This window comes from Lissotriton vulgaris, chromosome 6 (assembly GCF_964263255.1).
Source record: "Lissotriton vulgaris chromosome 6, aLisVul1.2, whole genome shotgun sequence".
NCBI lineage: Eukaryota > Metazoa > Chordata > Amphibia > Caudata > Salamandridae > Lissotriton > Lissotriton vulgaris.
Genome location: NC_141694.1, coordinates 935334095 through 935350459, shown reverse-complemented (window position 1 = coordinate 935350459; position 16365 = coordinate 935334095). Strand labels below are relative to the sequence as shown.

General features: G+C 44.6%; 1 protein-coding gene across 50 annotated transcripts in view; it reads left to right on the top strand.

Moving 5' to 3' along the window:
* LOC147708230 (uncharacterized) overlaps positions 1 to 16365 on the top strand; it is a 2035583-nt gene that overhangs the window by 1220388 nt on the left and 798830 nt on the right. For all 50 annotated transcript variants that reach the window (XM_086926979.1, XM_086926974.1, XM_086926953.1 and 47 more), the window contains one exon: positions 4693 to 4743. In XM_086926979.1, the coding sequence (XP_086783105.1) occupies positions 4693 to 4743 (51 nt within the window). The remainder of the gene's footprint in view (positions 1 to 4692; positions 4744 to 16365) is intronic.

Genomic DNA, 16365 nt, shown 5'->3' with positions numbered 1-16365 from the left:
CCAGATTCATGAAGAGGAACGGAATCAAATCGAAACATACAGCAATCTACCACCCAGCGTGCAACGGCCAAGTGGAACGGTTTAACCGTGTACTTATGGGCTCCATACAAGCAGCCATCATGCAAGGGAAAGACTGGGAAGCAGAAGTACAGAGCATGTTATGGGCATACAGGATCACCCCTACCGTAGTAGGATACAGCCCTTTCCAAATCCTGAGAGGCCGTCTCCCGTTCACCCGGGACAACGTGGTGTGGAGAGAAAAAACAATAACCAGCAAATGGTCCCCAGCAGTTGTGCAGCACAACCTAGAAAAGGCTTAAAGAGTATATGCTGCTTACTATGACAAGCGACACAACACCAAAGAAACCGCGCTGGAGGAGGGAGAATGGGTCAGAGTCAAACTTCCCACCCTGCAAAAGAAAGGAGAGAGCAAGTATAGCCAACCCTTACAAGTCAAGGAAGTGCGAGGCAGAGCAGCCCTACTCAGCGATGGCAAGGTGTGGTCCCAAGACCGCATGGCGAGAGTCAACAGGATTGTAAGGTGGCCCAAATCTGAGGAAGAGGAGATACGTATCGGAGGAGAAGAAGAGACATCCATAAGCGGGGAAGGCCGGAGAGGAACCTCAGGGGACAGTGACGAAAGTGGAGATGGTGAAGCACCGACAACTGAAGTAGCAGGAAACCACGCCATCCCGGCTGCTGAGGGAGAGAGAGAGAATCAGAGAGACACTGAGAGTACTCCCGGTGGCAGCGAGGGTGAGGAGAGTAACCTGGTAAGGCGTACCCGCACGGGCAGAACTGTCAACCTGCCTGCTAAATATAGAGACTATGACATGAGTGGACATTAGAGAAGGACTCCAGAAGAGTTGATATTTCTGTGTGTCAAAGGGGGGAGATATGTGGTGTTGCGCTCTAGTCTACGAGCGTGAACGCGATGACGCGTCACGCTATAGACGGGAGCGTGGCACGCGCGCATGCGCGGATGGAGCTGGGGAGAAGGCGCGAAGGCACGGAACTGGCAGTTAGCGACCGGAGCAGTTTGGAGTTAGACGCTCGGCGCTCTATGTGCATATCTGTTGAGCTTGGTTACAATAAAGCTGCTTTAAACTACACTGGGTCTCTGAGCACTGTGTGGGGACGCAATAGCAACATTACACAAAGGGCTTCTGCATTATTATTTCACAGTTCCAAGCCCCCAACCTCTAGATCCCTTCTGCAGCAGAGGTGCGGCTAGCTTGCCAATATTCTATCCAGTGGGCAACCACATCCATCCCCTATTTGTGGGTCCAACTAGCCTCCACTGTGAAAGAGACAGCGATGCATAGCTACAGTGCCCTACTTTGACAAGGAAGACAGGACCTGATCCAGTGGAGGCAGTATAAAGTTACCTGGTTAGGGCGGGTGGCTGCCTTCAAAATTATTATCCTCCCCAAGATTCTGTTCCTATTCCAAACTCTACCAATGGAACCTCCCTCAAGGACGATAATGACACTGTAAGGGGATGTAAATTGGTTCTTTCGGGCAGATAGGAGACCTGGGATGCAATGGGATCAGGGATAAAGATCTCCAAGGATGGAAGGTCTGAGTATTCCTAACCTCCTCCATTACTATGAAGCGGCCCAGCGTAGGTATGTAGTAGAGTGGACCAGTGAGGAATCGGAGAAGCACTGGTTATCAATTAATCGTGTAGTCACAAGTGTGCACTTGTGGTGATTCACGATTTTGCATACGACGCAGCTGCCATGGAGCTTATGCTCCTCACCGATCACTAAGGTCATAATCGAGGTGTGGGATCGGGTAGCTACCAGTCAAGTGCGTACTTGTCCCTTTTCTTTTCACCCTTTATATCAACAAACTGGACAAATTCCTTGTTAGGTTTGGTCTGGATGTGCAGAGAGCATGCTCGCTCCATGTGATGTGCCAGCCTTATTGTACGTGGATGATGAGTTGCTGCTAGCTTGGACCTCACTTGGGCTCCAGAGACATTTGGACAACTTTTATATTTTTATGGAGGTTCTAGACCATATCATTAATCAGTTGAAGACACATGTGAAGGGTCTTGGTCCCAAGTAATATAACATGCGACATTTCTTTGGGAACTGCCTTTAAATGATCTCTGTTCTAACCTTTCTCTATTGAGGGGTTTTATTAGATGATAATAGGTCGGCTGCTTTTGATAACTCTGTTGAGGTTTTGTTTAAGATTGACTTTAAATTGAAGAAGAAACCCAATAAGAATTGGTGGCAGTATACAGAGCGAAACATGTACTGATTTCGACCTATGCTGCAGGGAAGTTGAGTCTGAAGGCTGTGGGCGACATCCAGCAGGTTGAAGATGGCTGTTCGAAAAGGCTGTTATCCATCCCTCAAATTACTGCTTACTATATTTTTCATTAAGGGGTAGGCATAGATTATATTATGGACTATATTAAACTATGACCCCTCCTCCTCTGGCTGAGTATCTGGACAAAGGACGAGGTCTCACGTGAGTGAACCTGGTAATTAGTGATTGTCTTACCGGGCTGCTCTGAGAGCCAAATAATAGCCCTGGAAATGTTTGTCAGACTGGCCCCCTCACTGCATAGGCATTCTCAGGCTGCTCCGTTTGTCTGCAATGAGGCTTGTATTTACATTGCACAAGCCTGTATTGAGACTGGAGCGGCCGATTGGTGAAATCGTGTCCCTTAAGGGAAATCGTCCTCCTGGACTTCAGCCTACAAGGTAAACGCCTGACACCCGGTATGACCAGTCCAGCCCTGTTGTCTACAGACACACAATGTCCTGAAAATACCTTGGCCTACATATATGTAAATGAACTCAGCCGTAAGTTGACTATGCATAAGCTATATTACGAACCAAAGTCCCGTGCTTCTGTGCACAAAGAAAAAGTCAAATTTAAATGTCTTACTATGGGTCAGGAAGAGAGGGAGCGCACAGAGACTCTGAAAAGTACGGTTACAACTTACATGCTTGCTGGGAGAACTTTAGAGATCAAGCCCTATCTTAAGTGAGTCTAGAACAACCAATACAGGTGCAGATTTACAATAACTGGCGCATCCCCAGGGATGCCCAGTTATTGTGCGCCGCAGCTCCGCCACCCATGGTGCGCCGCATTTATAATGCGGCGCACCATGGGGCAAAAACGGCACAGATGCGTGACGCATCTGTGCCGTAAAGGCGGCGCATTGCTGGAGTTGCATCGCAAGCGCGACGCAGCTCCAGCAAGGCTCGGGGGTGCCCTATCTGTCCAATGCTGCGTCAAGCCTTACGCCTGCTTCAAGCAGGCGCAGGGTTTTGACGCAGCATTGGCCTAAAAGTGACTGAGTGAAATCTTGTAGATTTCACTCAGCCACTTTTGCGAGGCGCACCTGCCCCGGAACGCCCACCCTGGGCCGGAAAGCCCACATGTGGCACAGGGCTTTACAACGTGACGCATCTCCCCAGATGCGTCACATTGTAAATGCCTCGCAGGGATGCGCCACGTTTACGCCGCTGTTGCGTCACGCAAGGCGGCGTAAACGTGGCGCAAGGGGCTCGTAAATCTGCCCCACAGTTTTTTGCTGACCGCCTGAGATTGAACATCATGCATCCATTCGTTGCTTTTCCCACAGCTTTGCCCTATATTATTCATCTACTGGTGTGTCTTTGTGATTGACATTCCCAAAAGCATTAATGCACTTTTTAGCTTTTTTACATTCTATCTGCAAATTTGGAGAGGATACTTGGTTTACATCCTCAAGAGTGTTAACCTTCGTCAATGCAGACAGGCGTTGATTTATATCCAATGGCTGCCTTCAGCTCACGCCTATTGGGCTGTCGTGAAATGTATACTATTTGCGGTAAGAATTTGGAAGTATCTGTAATTTACATTAGTCTGCATTTGATTTGTGTGTTAGATGTGCCTATCGTCGCCTTGGCTAGGATGAACACTTTTCAGATTTATTTATGGTTAGGAATAACTTGAGTTTTCTTGTGTTGGTGATCTTTTTATCTGTATGTTGGACATATTTAGTGTTTTTTTGTGTATATATATATATGCATGTACTTGTCTCTTTTATGGTGAAAGTTTTAATAGAATAAAGAGTTTGAAATGAATCGAGAGGGAGAAGGGGCGCACGAAAGTACGAGAACGAGAGAAATAGAAAGGGAAAGGCAGGGAGAGAAAGAGGAGTGAGTTCATGAAGGGGGAGAGAAAGAGAGAGAGAGTGAAAGAGAGAGAGATTTGAAATACGTATTTTACTTTCCATGAAGAGAGGGATTTCAGACCATATTAGGTAAAGCCGATGTAATGTGTTCATTTTCAGTAATATGTCAAACTCCTCTTGTCCTTTAAAAAGCAATTATACCTGATGGTCAGATTTTTTTTTATTTTTTATGAATGTCGATAAATGTAATGGCAGATATATTGTAAAATGTGTAAAATGGTAAAACAGGTTATTATATCATCAGTGCGTTCTATAGTGTAATTCCATGGATCAGTGTCAATCTGCCTTAGCATTTAATGTATGTAAATGCTTGTTCGCTATAAAGTCTTTAATCGCTCTTGCAAAGGCAGGTTGAAATCCAAGAAAAATAATTTCGTCGCTATTTATGTGTATTACTACAGGCCGTTTAATATGTTCATTCACTTTAGGGATTTAGCTAATAGGGCTTTACTTAATAGATAATCATTGAAGCACATTTTTTATTGCAGAGCCTGCAAAAGAAAAAGATGCGAGACCAAAACCAGTCGTTAAGGAAAAAGGTATTATTAAAGTAATCATCCTTCAAGGTGTCAATACAATCCCCAAAATGTATTGTATGATAATTACTGCCAAAGGTAACCCACCGCTCTACACAAATTAATGCTCTTTTGGAAGTATCATCTGGCAGTATTACTATTATGTATTTATAACCAGCAGCATGGAAATACTGTTCAAGTAACTACTCTCTGGGGTGATTACGGCTGTTGGTACAAAAATGTATATACAGCAAATATAACATATATTTCCATGCATTCAACAACTTAAGCAAATAACAGCAGGGGAAATGTGTACTTCCGAGATGTAAGTAAGTACATCTTTATTTGCATTATGAATTAAAACCTTTGCTATTTCATTTACATTGAAAAATGAAGTAATAATTAAATGTGCAGAGTAAGTTAAGAAATACTTTAAACATTGTTTTCATTTTTCTCTGTGTGCCAATGTTGAAAAGAAGACGTTTAATGCAATACAAATCAGTAGTCTGTAAAATCGACATTTGGTGACATTCACTATTAAGAATACATTTCCCGTTTGTGTCAATGGTAAGCATATGATGGCATCTTAGCAACCCCCGATGGTTGTGATGCGGCGGCCGGTGGGCAGCTGGGAGCTGATTGCAATTCACATGGACTCTCAGACGAAATTAAGAAGTTGGCAACCTGAATATTTATCGAAGAGTTCTTAAATTTCCTTGCTGGGTGGTAAACGCTAGTCGAAGTGCAAAATACTCAACAGTTGTTTGGGGTTTTTGATCCTTTTGTTTTTTTTCCTGACATTGAAATGTCTTTGCTAGATCTGGGGAATTGTACTGGTTTATACTTATAAAGGTGTGATACGTAAGCAGCAGGGCCTGCGTGGAGTTGACAATATGGCAGGTCTAGGGAGCTGGTAATTGAGGTAATGTCTAAGACAGTCTCCTTTCTGCTATGCTGAGAAAATTGGTGATTGGTTATTTGCATATAGCCATGTCTGAACTGGGGTGGCAGAGTGGGCTAAAGAAGGGTGATGGATTAAACCCAGATCTTTTGACTGGGTGTGAGTGTTTGATTGATTCAGATGCTCCGTCCATCACCACCCCCTTTTGTACCGCTTTTGGCCGCCATAAGTGTGGCAGGGTATGCTCAGACGTGAGTCCCTTGCTCACTTTGCCACTGGATTCAAGCAAGCCGGCTGATGACGGCTGGAATGCCAGAAACCGGTCCTCGGAAGCTTGTTTCCGGTCCAGGGAAGACATGGCTTGGCAGTTCGGGCTGGACTGTTCCCATGAGGCACAGAGTCAGACTGATTTGCATATAGCCATGTCTGAACTGGAGTGACAGAGTGGGCTAAAGAACGGTGATGGATTAAACCCAGATCTTTTGACTGGGTGTGAGTGTTTGATTGATTCAGATGCTCCATCCATCACCACCCCCTTTTGTACCGAGTAAATTGGTGAGGCAGCACTTTAATTGAAGGACTGTAGGATTGATTCAGAAAAGGGGGTGGTGATGGACAGAGTATCTGAATTAAGCAGAACACTCCTACCCAGTTAACAGATCAGGGCTAGATCCATCACCGTTTTTTAGCTCACTGCACCATCCCAGCTCAGAACCTGGCTACATGCAAATTAGTCTGTCCCTGGCCCAGTGCATCATGGGAACAGGGCAGACCAAACTACCAAGCCAATTCTTTTACTGGAAAGGAAACAAGCTTCCGGGGACCGGTTTCTGGGATGGTGCAGTGAGCTAAAAAACGGTGATGGATCAAGCCCTGATCTGTTGACTGGGTACGAGTGTTCTGTTTAATTCAGATACTCTGTCCATCATCACCCCCTTTTCTGGACTGTAGGATTGAAGCATAACTTCAGTGCCTGCCTGCAGGTCCTAATGCCTTTTTTGTTTGAAGATGGGAGGGAGCAGGGTGCGTCTGATGTCCAGTAGGCTTGGACAGATGCAGATCATGTGCACTAGATCCTCGCTTCCATTTCCACAGAGATGGCAAGTATGCACTCCTGGTTTCCTTTCCCAGGTGGGTAGATGCAGGAGTAAGGGAAGATTGCCCAGGCCGTGTCTTAAGAATTTCACCTTCGTCTTCATTTTAAATCCTGCACTTGAGTGTAGTTGGGATTTAAGGATTTTGTAATCAATGAAAACAGACTAGCCATGTGCCCTTGTTGACTAAGTTTCTTTGTCTTTGATTATAGATATGATTTTTGTTGCGTTTGTTACTGCCTTCTTGAAACTCTGGTGGGTTACAGGGGTGTCCCACAGGTTTGTTAGACTTAGTTTTGACATGGAGTCTTAAAGGTACTCTCTGGCGGGTGAGTTTCCCAGACCCGTCAGTTCAGTCCAAAGGACTGAGTTTAGTGAAACTTGCTCAGCTTCCATGATCTCGTGGCCGCTTTGTTTAATGCCCCCCTACTAGCCATATTTTGCTTCTGAAGGCTAAATCTGGCCAAATGTGGGTAGGAGATGCGTAGGTCAGGAGGTGGAAGATCGCTCATTAGGCAGGGATGATGATTCTGTCCAAAGTGAATGCATCCCTCCCTCACATTGGTTCACTTTCATAAATTAGCATTGGTTGTAGCTTAGCCTGGATGACTGTAGTAGTGGATCTAAGGTTAGGCTTCACAGTGCTTTTTTTAGGGGCTTCATTGCTAGTGTTGTTGTGATGCCTTTCTGTCACTGGGCATCCCTGTGGGATTTATAAGAGCCTCTGCTATCTAGTAAGACTCTGAGATATTTATATTCAGTTGCTGATACTAGGCGGTGCCTGTCCAGATACAGTACAGCTTTTTCTTTCTGGTGTAGTTTATTGCCATACTTTTTGCTTTGCTTAAATTGATAGGTCATGGGTTTGCTTGAGAAAAGTTGTTGCTGGTATCCAAAAGGTGATGTAGTCCATTTGGTTTTCTGCTTATTAAGACCAACTTGTCAGCAAATAGAATGCTGGAAAGGGACATTTTTCATAGTTTTGGGGTGTGTGATATGCTTTTGTCCAATTCCCCCAGAAGGTCTGCCATAAAGACATTAAAGAGCCAGAGTGCTAAAACCCACCCTTGTTTTCGCCCTTTGGAGGTGGTGATTCACCTAGAAAGGTGTGTCCCAGCTCCCAGCATGATTTTGACCAAAGTCTCTGTGTGTAATAGGATCAGCTGGTTTAGAAGGGCAGATGGGATTCCCCACTTTCCCAGTTTCTGCCATAGTTTTGCCCTGTCTACATGATCGAATGCTGCGCTGTAATCCCCAAAACAATCAGCAGTGCGAAGGTCATGATGTTGGTGGTGGGTCCCATTTCTCTGCAGAAGCCGGTCTGGTTTACAGGGATAATGGATTTTGATGAAGCCCAAGATGTTAGTTCTTCCAGCATCACTCTTGCATAGTATTTGGATATGTTATCGATTAGAGCGACAAGACGATAATTGTTTGTGATGGCCTTGTCTCCCTGCTTTTAGATGGGGTAGATTGTGGATTCCTTCCAGAATTTCAGGATGGTTTATTTTTCCAGTACCTCGTTGAAACTGGCAACAGGGCTTTATTCCAGTACTCTGGATTGTAGGTATACAAGATGGGTGGTATTCCATTGGAGCCTGGAGCACCTTCTGACCTCCCTTTGGCTATTTGCCTCCTGATTTGTAGCACTGATATTTCGTGGCATTTCTCATTGCTCTTCTGGAATGCCTAGGAGTCTGTTGCTTCTTCACCCATGGCGGGTTCGGGACGGTTCTGTATTGTCCCAAATCATGTGTCCCAGTTCGATTTGGGTCCAGTCTCTTCTCTAGATTTTTCTCCTGATCTTGGATTCCTCCGCAGACTGTTCAACCTCTAGATTCCCATTGTTAAAGTGGTTGTATAGATACTTTGCCCACTCTTCCTCTGTGTTATGAGAGTTTATTCCTTGGTGGCCTGGCGCCGGTGGAGGGAGTTAATTGTCCTACAAAACCAGGCATTCTATTCTTGGTTTTTGAATCGTGCAACAACCTTCGCCACAGTGATTCATTTGAATGCCTTTTTTTGTCCTCTTTTGATCTTTTCAAGGTTGGCTTCAATTTCCTCAGATATCCTTTCAGGGCTGGGTTTTGAAGGTTCCTGCGTAATTGCCTTAGTGTTTGGTTTATAGAGCATTTAAGTTTTCTCATCTGGAAGGTGACTGCATTTGAAGACGGGGTGCCTACTACTGCTCCTATTTTCGTTTCTGCCCTGGTGGCAAATTGTTCTCTGAGGGTCTTCTTGAAGTTCTCCCATGTGGTTAATGGACGGGTCATTGCGTTGTCACCTTGGTGAAGGAGCATCTTTGCAGATTCAGATAGTTTCTCAACTGAAGCAGAGCTGTACTTTATCCACTTGTAATCAGTGGTGTATTCTTTGCCAATACTATTATTCGCCTGGATTAAGGATGTGGCTTTTGCCTTGAGTGTCACCTCTTGTGGTAAGTGATCACTTTGATTGTTATCTCCCAGTAAGCTAGATGAAATTATGTGGAACACGGGGTGTGACAAATGTGTAATCAAGGCGACAGGTGTTTTTCGTTGAATGAACGCTAGGGACCGGTGGATTATCTTCAGTGAAGCACCCGTTTAGAGACCTCATATTGAGATTTATGAGCTCTGTAGTAAGTGAATTGATGTTCTGGATTGCTTGTTTAAGTGACTTGGCCCCTGACTTGAGATTGTCCAATACTCCATTAGTTCCTGAAGCAGGTCCTCTTCACTTGTGGTGCCCAGAAGATTAAAATCTGCTGCTTGTATGATGTTCTCTGTGTGACTCTCTTCTGTGATTCTTGTTAGTTCTTTGATCAATTCTTTGCTGACTATAACCCCTTGCGTGCTCAGGACAGCCTCCGGTCGTTCTACATCACGCTGGGTGTGGTGCCGTCCGAACTTCACCCACTAATTCATTTTGCAGTGCAGGCGCGGAATTCACGACACACTGGGGAATCTGCGGCGTTTGGACGGCCCCCGGCTGTCCAGAGCACACGCCTAGCGTGACGTAGGACAGCCAGGGGCCGTCCTGAGCACACAAGGAGTTAAACTTGTGCCTCGGGTGTAGGTATGTACTTATGATTATGATTGGCCATTCTACTTTGTTAAAGATGATTGTTGTGGATGCTGCCTGTATGGCACCTGGGGCAGCAATGGATGCCTTTATTGGGTTGATGGTTCATATTGTAGAGATCAAGGCATTGATTGGCGGACCGCCTGACCGATGGTCGTACCTGGCCCCCTGTTTTGCAGGAACTTGTTGTGACGTAAACCATTGTAGTTCTATGGGTTGTTTCTTCCAGGTTTCTTGGAGGAGTATGAGGTAAAATGCCTTCAAATAGTTTACTATATCCGGGTCCTGTGCCTTGCTAGCCAGGCAGTTGATGTTTCAGATGCACATGCAGATCCTTCTTAACCCTTTCGAAGATGGACTGGTGCAGGGGATTCAATGTCATTGAGTTTGAATGACCTTGATCGTTCACATAAATTGGGTCCAGTTGGTATCTTCTGTTCCTAGCTTTGGGTCTTTTAATTCGTGGAGCCTCCCATAGAGCATTGTTTCTGTTGTTGGACACTGGAGAGCTGCTTTGTGCTCTTTTTAATATTGATTAGGTTGTGTGCACATCTTCCAGGTGCATTTTGGCTGTGTTTCCTTATAGCAAGGGGGTTGGGTAACCGAGCTTATAAATCAAAAGATAGCCATATACTCCATTGTTGAAACACATTTGCCTCTTTCATCACCATATTGGCTATCTTGTTTGTTATCCAGATCGTTTTGGTTGCCTCTGGACCCTGCCGATTTTTAACTTGTATTAACTCAATTGAGGGTAGGTCTTTTGAGCTCAGATTATCCAGTTTTTGATTGTTTGCAAGTCACAATATGTTTTCCATACTTAAAATGTCCCCTCTCCCTCTTGATCTGTATTCTGGAAGAAATATGATAGTGTCTGTTGCTCTCAGATCATTTGGTTGCTCGCCGCTTAGTTGGTTTGGTACAAGTTGTGATGGCTTTTGGAGCAGGGGGTTGGCAGTGCAAATTCCTTGAGGGTCAATAGGTATCTGACCATCAGTCTGATTAATTTTGATTTGAGTGGGCTTTATTGGGTGCCTTTCTAATGAAGCTCTTTTGAGAGGCCCTCTTACTCTTCCTGATCTCATACTTATGGTGTCTTATATACGTAGTTCAGCTGCTTTGTTATTGTTTAAGTCCTGTGCATCCTTTTTGCACGTTAGTCCATAAATTACTGCGTCCATTGTTCAATGTTGGTAGAAGCAGAGTCAGGAGAAGGAACTTTATGGGAGGGTTATGTGGGGAAGGAGCAGAGCGGTGTTTTTTAATTTGTTTTTCTTATGGGCTCCGAGTTTGGGCCCTGAGACGTTCTGTTCTGTCACTGCTGAATACTCTGCTGAGGGCTTGGTAGTTGTTATATGATAGCGGTGAAGTTTAGGCTCAGATGGTCAAGTCTCCACTCTTGCTTCTGCTTCCGTGTACTTGTGTCTACTAAGTATTGGCCCTGCTGAGGGGATTAGAGGGTTTATGGGGTTTGGCTGTTGGAGCTACTGCTCTTTTTCTGTTTTTTTCCGCTTTGCAATGAGGTTGTGTTGCTGTGCAACTAAGAGGGATTTGATTCTTTTTGGTCCATGCAGGTGGTTTGTAAACACTAAGGGGTCCATTAGGATGGCGGGAGGATCGCCCCCGCCATGGTTGGCGGTAGCCACCACCGGCTTGGTGGGGGCGATCCGCCCGCCATCCGTGCCGGAATGACCCCCGCCATATTAGTATGGCTGGGGGTCCGCGGCGGACGGAAAGACCGTCTGGCGCTTTTCCGCCCCGGTCGCCTTGCTCCCGGGCAGAAAAGGGTTCATATGGTGGCGTTTTCTATCAGACACCGCCAGCCATATTACAATGGTCTTTGACAGATGCTCCTGGGGGTGGGGGTGCACATGGGGGGTACAGCAGTTTCATGCAAGGCATGGCAGGCACTGTGCGGTGCCTGCCATGCTGTGCATGGAAGAGCACATCATGCCTTCCTGCCATTGTGGCGGGCGGTGCTGAGTGCACCGCCCACCACAATGGTGGGCGCATCCTAATGCTGGCCACGGAACCCCCGCCTTTATGGCGGGCGGTCCCTTTAACCAGTAGGATGACGGGCGTGTTTCCTCCTTTTTTGGGGTTATTTCTCCTATCTTGTGGTCTCATGGTTTGTTCTCCCACCTCCACTGCCCCCCAGTCTGAGCTAAGGAAAGCTAATGGGAGGAAAGCAGGGGATGTGGTGTGTATGGGCAGCTGGGCAACTGTATGAGGTGTTGTTTGGCTTTTGTGCGAAGGTGAAGAGATTTGCTGCGCCCAATGGCTTGCGTAAGGCGGGGTCTTCTCTGGAAGGAGCAAGCCGCACTAACCTACTGCTGGCTGCCTCCAACCACCCGAAGACCTCCACTGCTCCAAGCCTTACCTTCCGTGCTGGGTCTGTCGAAAACAGCTTGCTTACAGAGACGACAGAGTCAGCGGCTCAGGAGCTGGATGTGGATGTGGGTTGATCAGTAGCCCGTTAAGTAGATCTGGCAGTGAAAGCTTGCAAGAGGCAGCAAGAGGTAGCAGGAGGTAGCAGAAGCAACTGAACAGCACAGGACTGGGCAGGACAAGCCCCTCTTGCAGTGCTGGCTTTCGTCATCTCGGAGACCTTGGGGCCACAGTGTCCACACTTGCCCAAACTCGCGCTCTCCAGACCCCATGTGCACTCAGCAGCAATTCAGGATCCGATTGTCCCACACCCTCTGATTGCACAAGTAACCTCAGTTTCTCATCAAGCTTGCTTTTGGGCCTCTCCACCTGTGTAGACAGCGTGTGATGTGGCAGAATTAGGCGAGTACTGGCAGGGGCTGAAGCGCAAGTCACCTACCTCCATGGACTTGCGTTGCACTGCTCGTGTCTCACTTTGAGGTGGCGGCCCCGGTCTGCCTGAGTGTGTGGTGGCAGCTTCCAAGCTCCTGTTCTGGGATGCTTGTATTCTTGCAGCACAGAGTCGCGCTGCCACTCCGGGGACTCAGCTCTGACTGCTCTCTTTCTCCTCCACTTCACTGCTGCGACGGCTGTGCCTTGTTGCCCGCCAACTGCGATTCAGCAATAAACTTTGAGGATGTAAAACTATCCCTCGCCAAAACTTAAGTTTAATGTCCAGGACCAAACACTCCAGCATCATGACTGAGTGTTTCATTGCCACACATAGGTGAGGTGGTAAGTAGGAGATAGTAACGATCAGTTTTACACATTTTAAGTTCATTAAAAAAACAGTAAATGTAGTCTTTAAGTGAAAATACGACCACTTCTGGGCAGTAATCTTTCATAATGGGGAATACCAATAGTAATTTGCGCATTTTGTCTATGTTTTAATTGAGTTTGTTTCTCCACAGAACATTTGATGACTAAAGGACTATTTTTAACCACGGCCCTTTAGCAACTTACCTGGTAGGATGACTTACACACCCGAGATGTTTTGTGCAATTCTCTGCAATTCTTAATGCTACTATTCTCCCTTTGATCTATGTGGATATTGGTGAATTTCCCGTGGGCGAGTTTTCCATTGCTTTAGAAAAGAAATTAAATTAATTGATGAGAATGTAACGTAGATCTCCTCTATCAGTGGTTAGAAATATAGTTTAATTCAGCAGAGGGATATTTAAGTTATTTCAGGCTAGTAACCCAATTTATTTAGAAAATAAAATATTAAAATAAAAAAACTAAAATGCCGTTTTACTGGGGATTTATTGTCTGAGATGCATTCCAGGGTGCTTTACTGTTATACACTACCTGTAAAAGAGAGAAGCAGCCGCATGAAACAGAGTTTTGAATTTCAATTTAAAAAATACCTTAAAAACATCAAAACTCTTTATAATTCTACATTTAAATCATAAATAATTGGATTTTTTACACAATTCACAGCTTTGTAAACGAACATATTTAAACATTTGACATGCATTTGAATCGTAAATTATTTTGTTACATCCATCTGAAATATGCTAGTATGGAGTATATATCTGTGATATGTAAAAGAGATCATTTTAGATGTAATTCTAGCAAGTACAAGATATTCAGTTTAGGGATTATCAGGGGTCTCTGGAGTCTGCAGTCAGTATATGCATGTGGAAAATATGTTCACTTAGGGCTGAAGTAATACCATGCATACAGCCTTTGCCCAATTGGCACGCAGATCCAATCCGAGATGGTATCTCCAATGGGATTCTTTTAGGAACCTTCATCGTCTTCCTCCACAAAAAGGCATCCAAACTATCTATTGGGTCTCACTTTGAGATAAGCCCATTAGGGGCACAATCTCCTAATCAATATATATAAAAATGAATGTATGTCTGTCTGTTTATGCATTACTACACCATTCATCCGATCGGCATGAAACTTCGGGAAGTTGTTGAGTACACTCCCGCGAAGGTTTCTGGCAAAAAAAATAAATACATAAATGTTGTTAAATATCAGCCCCCGGCCCCTCGGGGCCCTCATAATCTTTCCAATACTGAACGTTTACAGTTTCGGGTGCGACTCGCTTTTGCAATGACCATCAACAAAGCACAAGGACAATCGCTGCAAGTGTGTGGACAAGATTTGGAGAATCTGTGCTTCTCACATGAACAACTGTATGTGGCCAGCTCACGCGTCCGAAAACCTTCTGATTTATTCGTGTACGTACCAGACGGAAAAACCAAAAATACAGTGTATTCACAAGCACTCAAATAAATAAACAGAATTAAAACATTTTAAAATGTTTTCCATATTAAAATAAATAAGTTTCAATAAAAATGACACAATGTAAATTGAATGTTATCATAAGAAGTTTCCTTACATTTCCTTTCTTCTGAGATCGCAGCAACGTGTGATGGGTAAGCTAGTGAGTGATAAAAAGGAGAATGACATTTGAGCATCAGACCAGATATTTTAATAATCTCTCTTATAACATTTTATTTTCATCCATGTAAATGTATTGTAACACATGAACCCCAAACATTTATAAGTGTCAATAAGGGCTATTATTAACAATGCATTTCTTTTTTCGAAATGGGGATTATAACTATCATTGCTTTGAGTTTTTGTGATATTACTTACCAAGCCATTGGCAGGAACAAATGTAGTAAGTACATGCAGTGTATGTGGCAGCATCACCGGGGTAAGACTGCAAAACAAAATATCATCAATTTATTAATATGCTGAAAAGCTCTCCTGCAAACTTTGGGGAAAGGAGATGAACCTTCTTCAAGTCATAATAGAAATCTTCCACGTACAGAGACCAGAGGATTGGGCCAATATCATAATCTTGCTGCTCCACTATAGCACTGCAAAGTGATCATTTGGCCACTTCCCCTTTACTACCCAATCATTAAGATGCAAAATATTATAATGATTCTAAGGAGCATTTCAACCAAAATTGCAGGTACCATCCCAATTAAATTATTAACAAGAAATTGAAAACATACTTCTGCCTTTTTGGAATTTGCCAGTGACATGTAGCCAGGGTCAGACTGACCTAGAGGTCCGACAGGTCAATGTTTGTGGGCATATTTTATGGCCAATTTTTACAATTCCTTTCACTGATATTACCATAAACCATTGCCTGCAGCAAACACAAATGCATTCAATATCCCATTGCTTGCAAAATACCAATACAGTGTGGCCTTACAAATTCAAAACTGGCTTCATTTGAATGCCTGGGCCACATTTTTACCTACCTGGTTCACCAATGGAGTTCACTTTTATTTTGGTTCCCTGACTTCTTTTTTCTTCCAGTCCGACCGCGCTTGTCTTTGAGTTCAAGAAACCTAGCTTGTTAGAAATTGAGTTTCTGGTTGGCAGAGGAATGCACCCTATCCTAGCTGGAACCACAATCCTAGTCAGGGTAAGTCAGATTCACCCCCCTAAATTAACCTATGCTCACCCCCCTGGTAGCTTGGCACAAAGCAGTCAGGCTTAAAGTAAGAGGCAATGTATACTGTATGTGTGTAACCGTTCAAGCAGTAAAACAGTGAAATCACCACACAAAAATATACTACACATGGTTAGAAAAATAGAACAGAATTTAATAAACAAAACAGGACTAAAACAACAAAAATCCAATAACTAGAACTGGGGTTATGAATTTTTAAAGAATACTTGAAATATAGTGCTTCAAAGGCCAACTGGGGCTATCTGGTCACACTTGACCGGGGCAAAGTCTAAAGTTCAGGTTGATCGCAACGAAGTGCTGGTTGAATATAGGGAACAGCCATGGCCCAGTGCATAGTACCTTGTTGCTTCGTTGATGGATCTGAGGTACGAGCAGCAAAGGGGTGTTGCGTCGTTGCAATCTTTAAGCTGGAGGCGATGCGTTGCACATTCTGCAGGCAATGTACTTGATCGTTGATGATGTGTTTGAAAGGAAGTTGCTGTGCCACACAGTCAGTGAGGGATGTCCAGGATTCTCACAGATGCATTGAGGGAGATGCGCCAGTTCCAATCAGCACAATGGCATTAATGTATGAGTTCAGGCACATTCAGCACTTTTGGCCCATTTCCAAGGGTCCAGGACTGGATTGGAACCATTGGGCAGGGCAGAACTCACATATAGTAGAGTCTGGGTGCTGCTTGTGGAGTGGCTGGAAGTCCAATGTGTTAATGTTA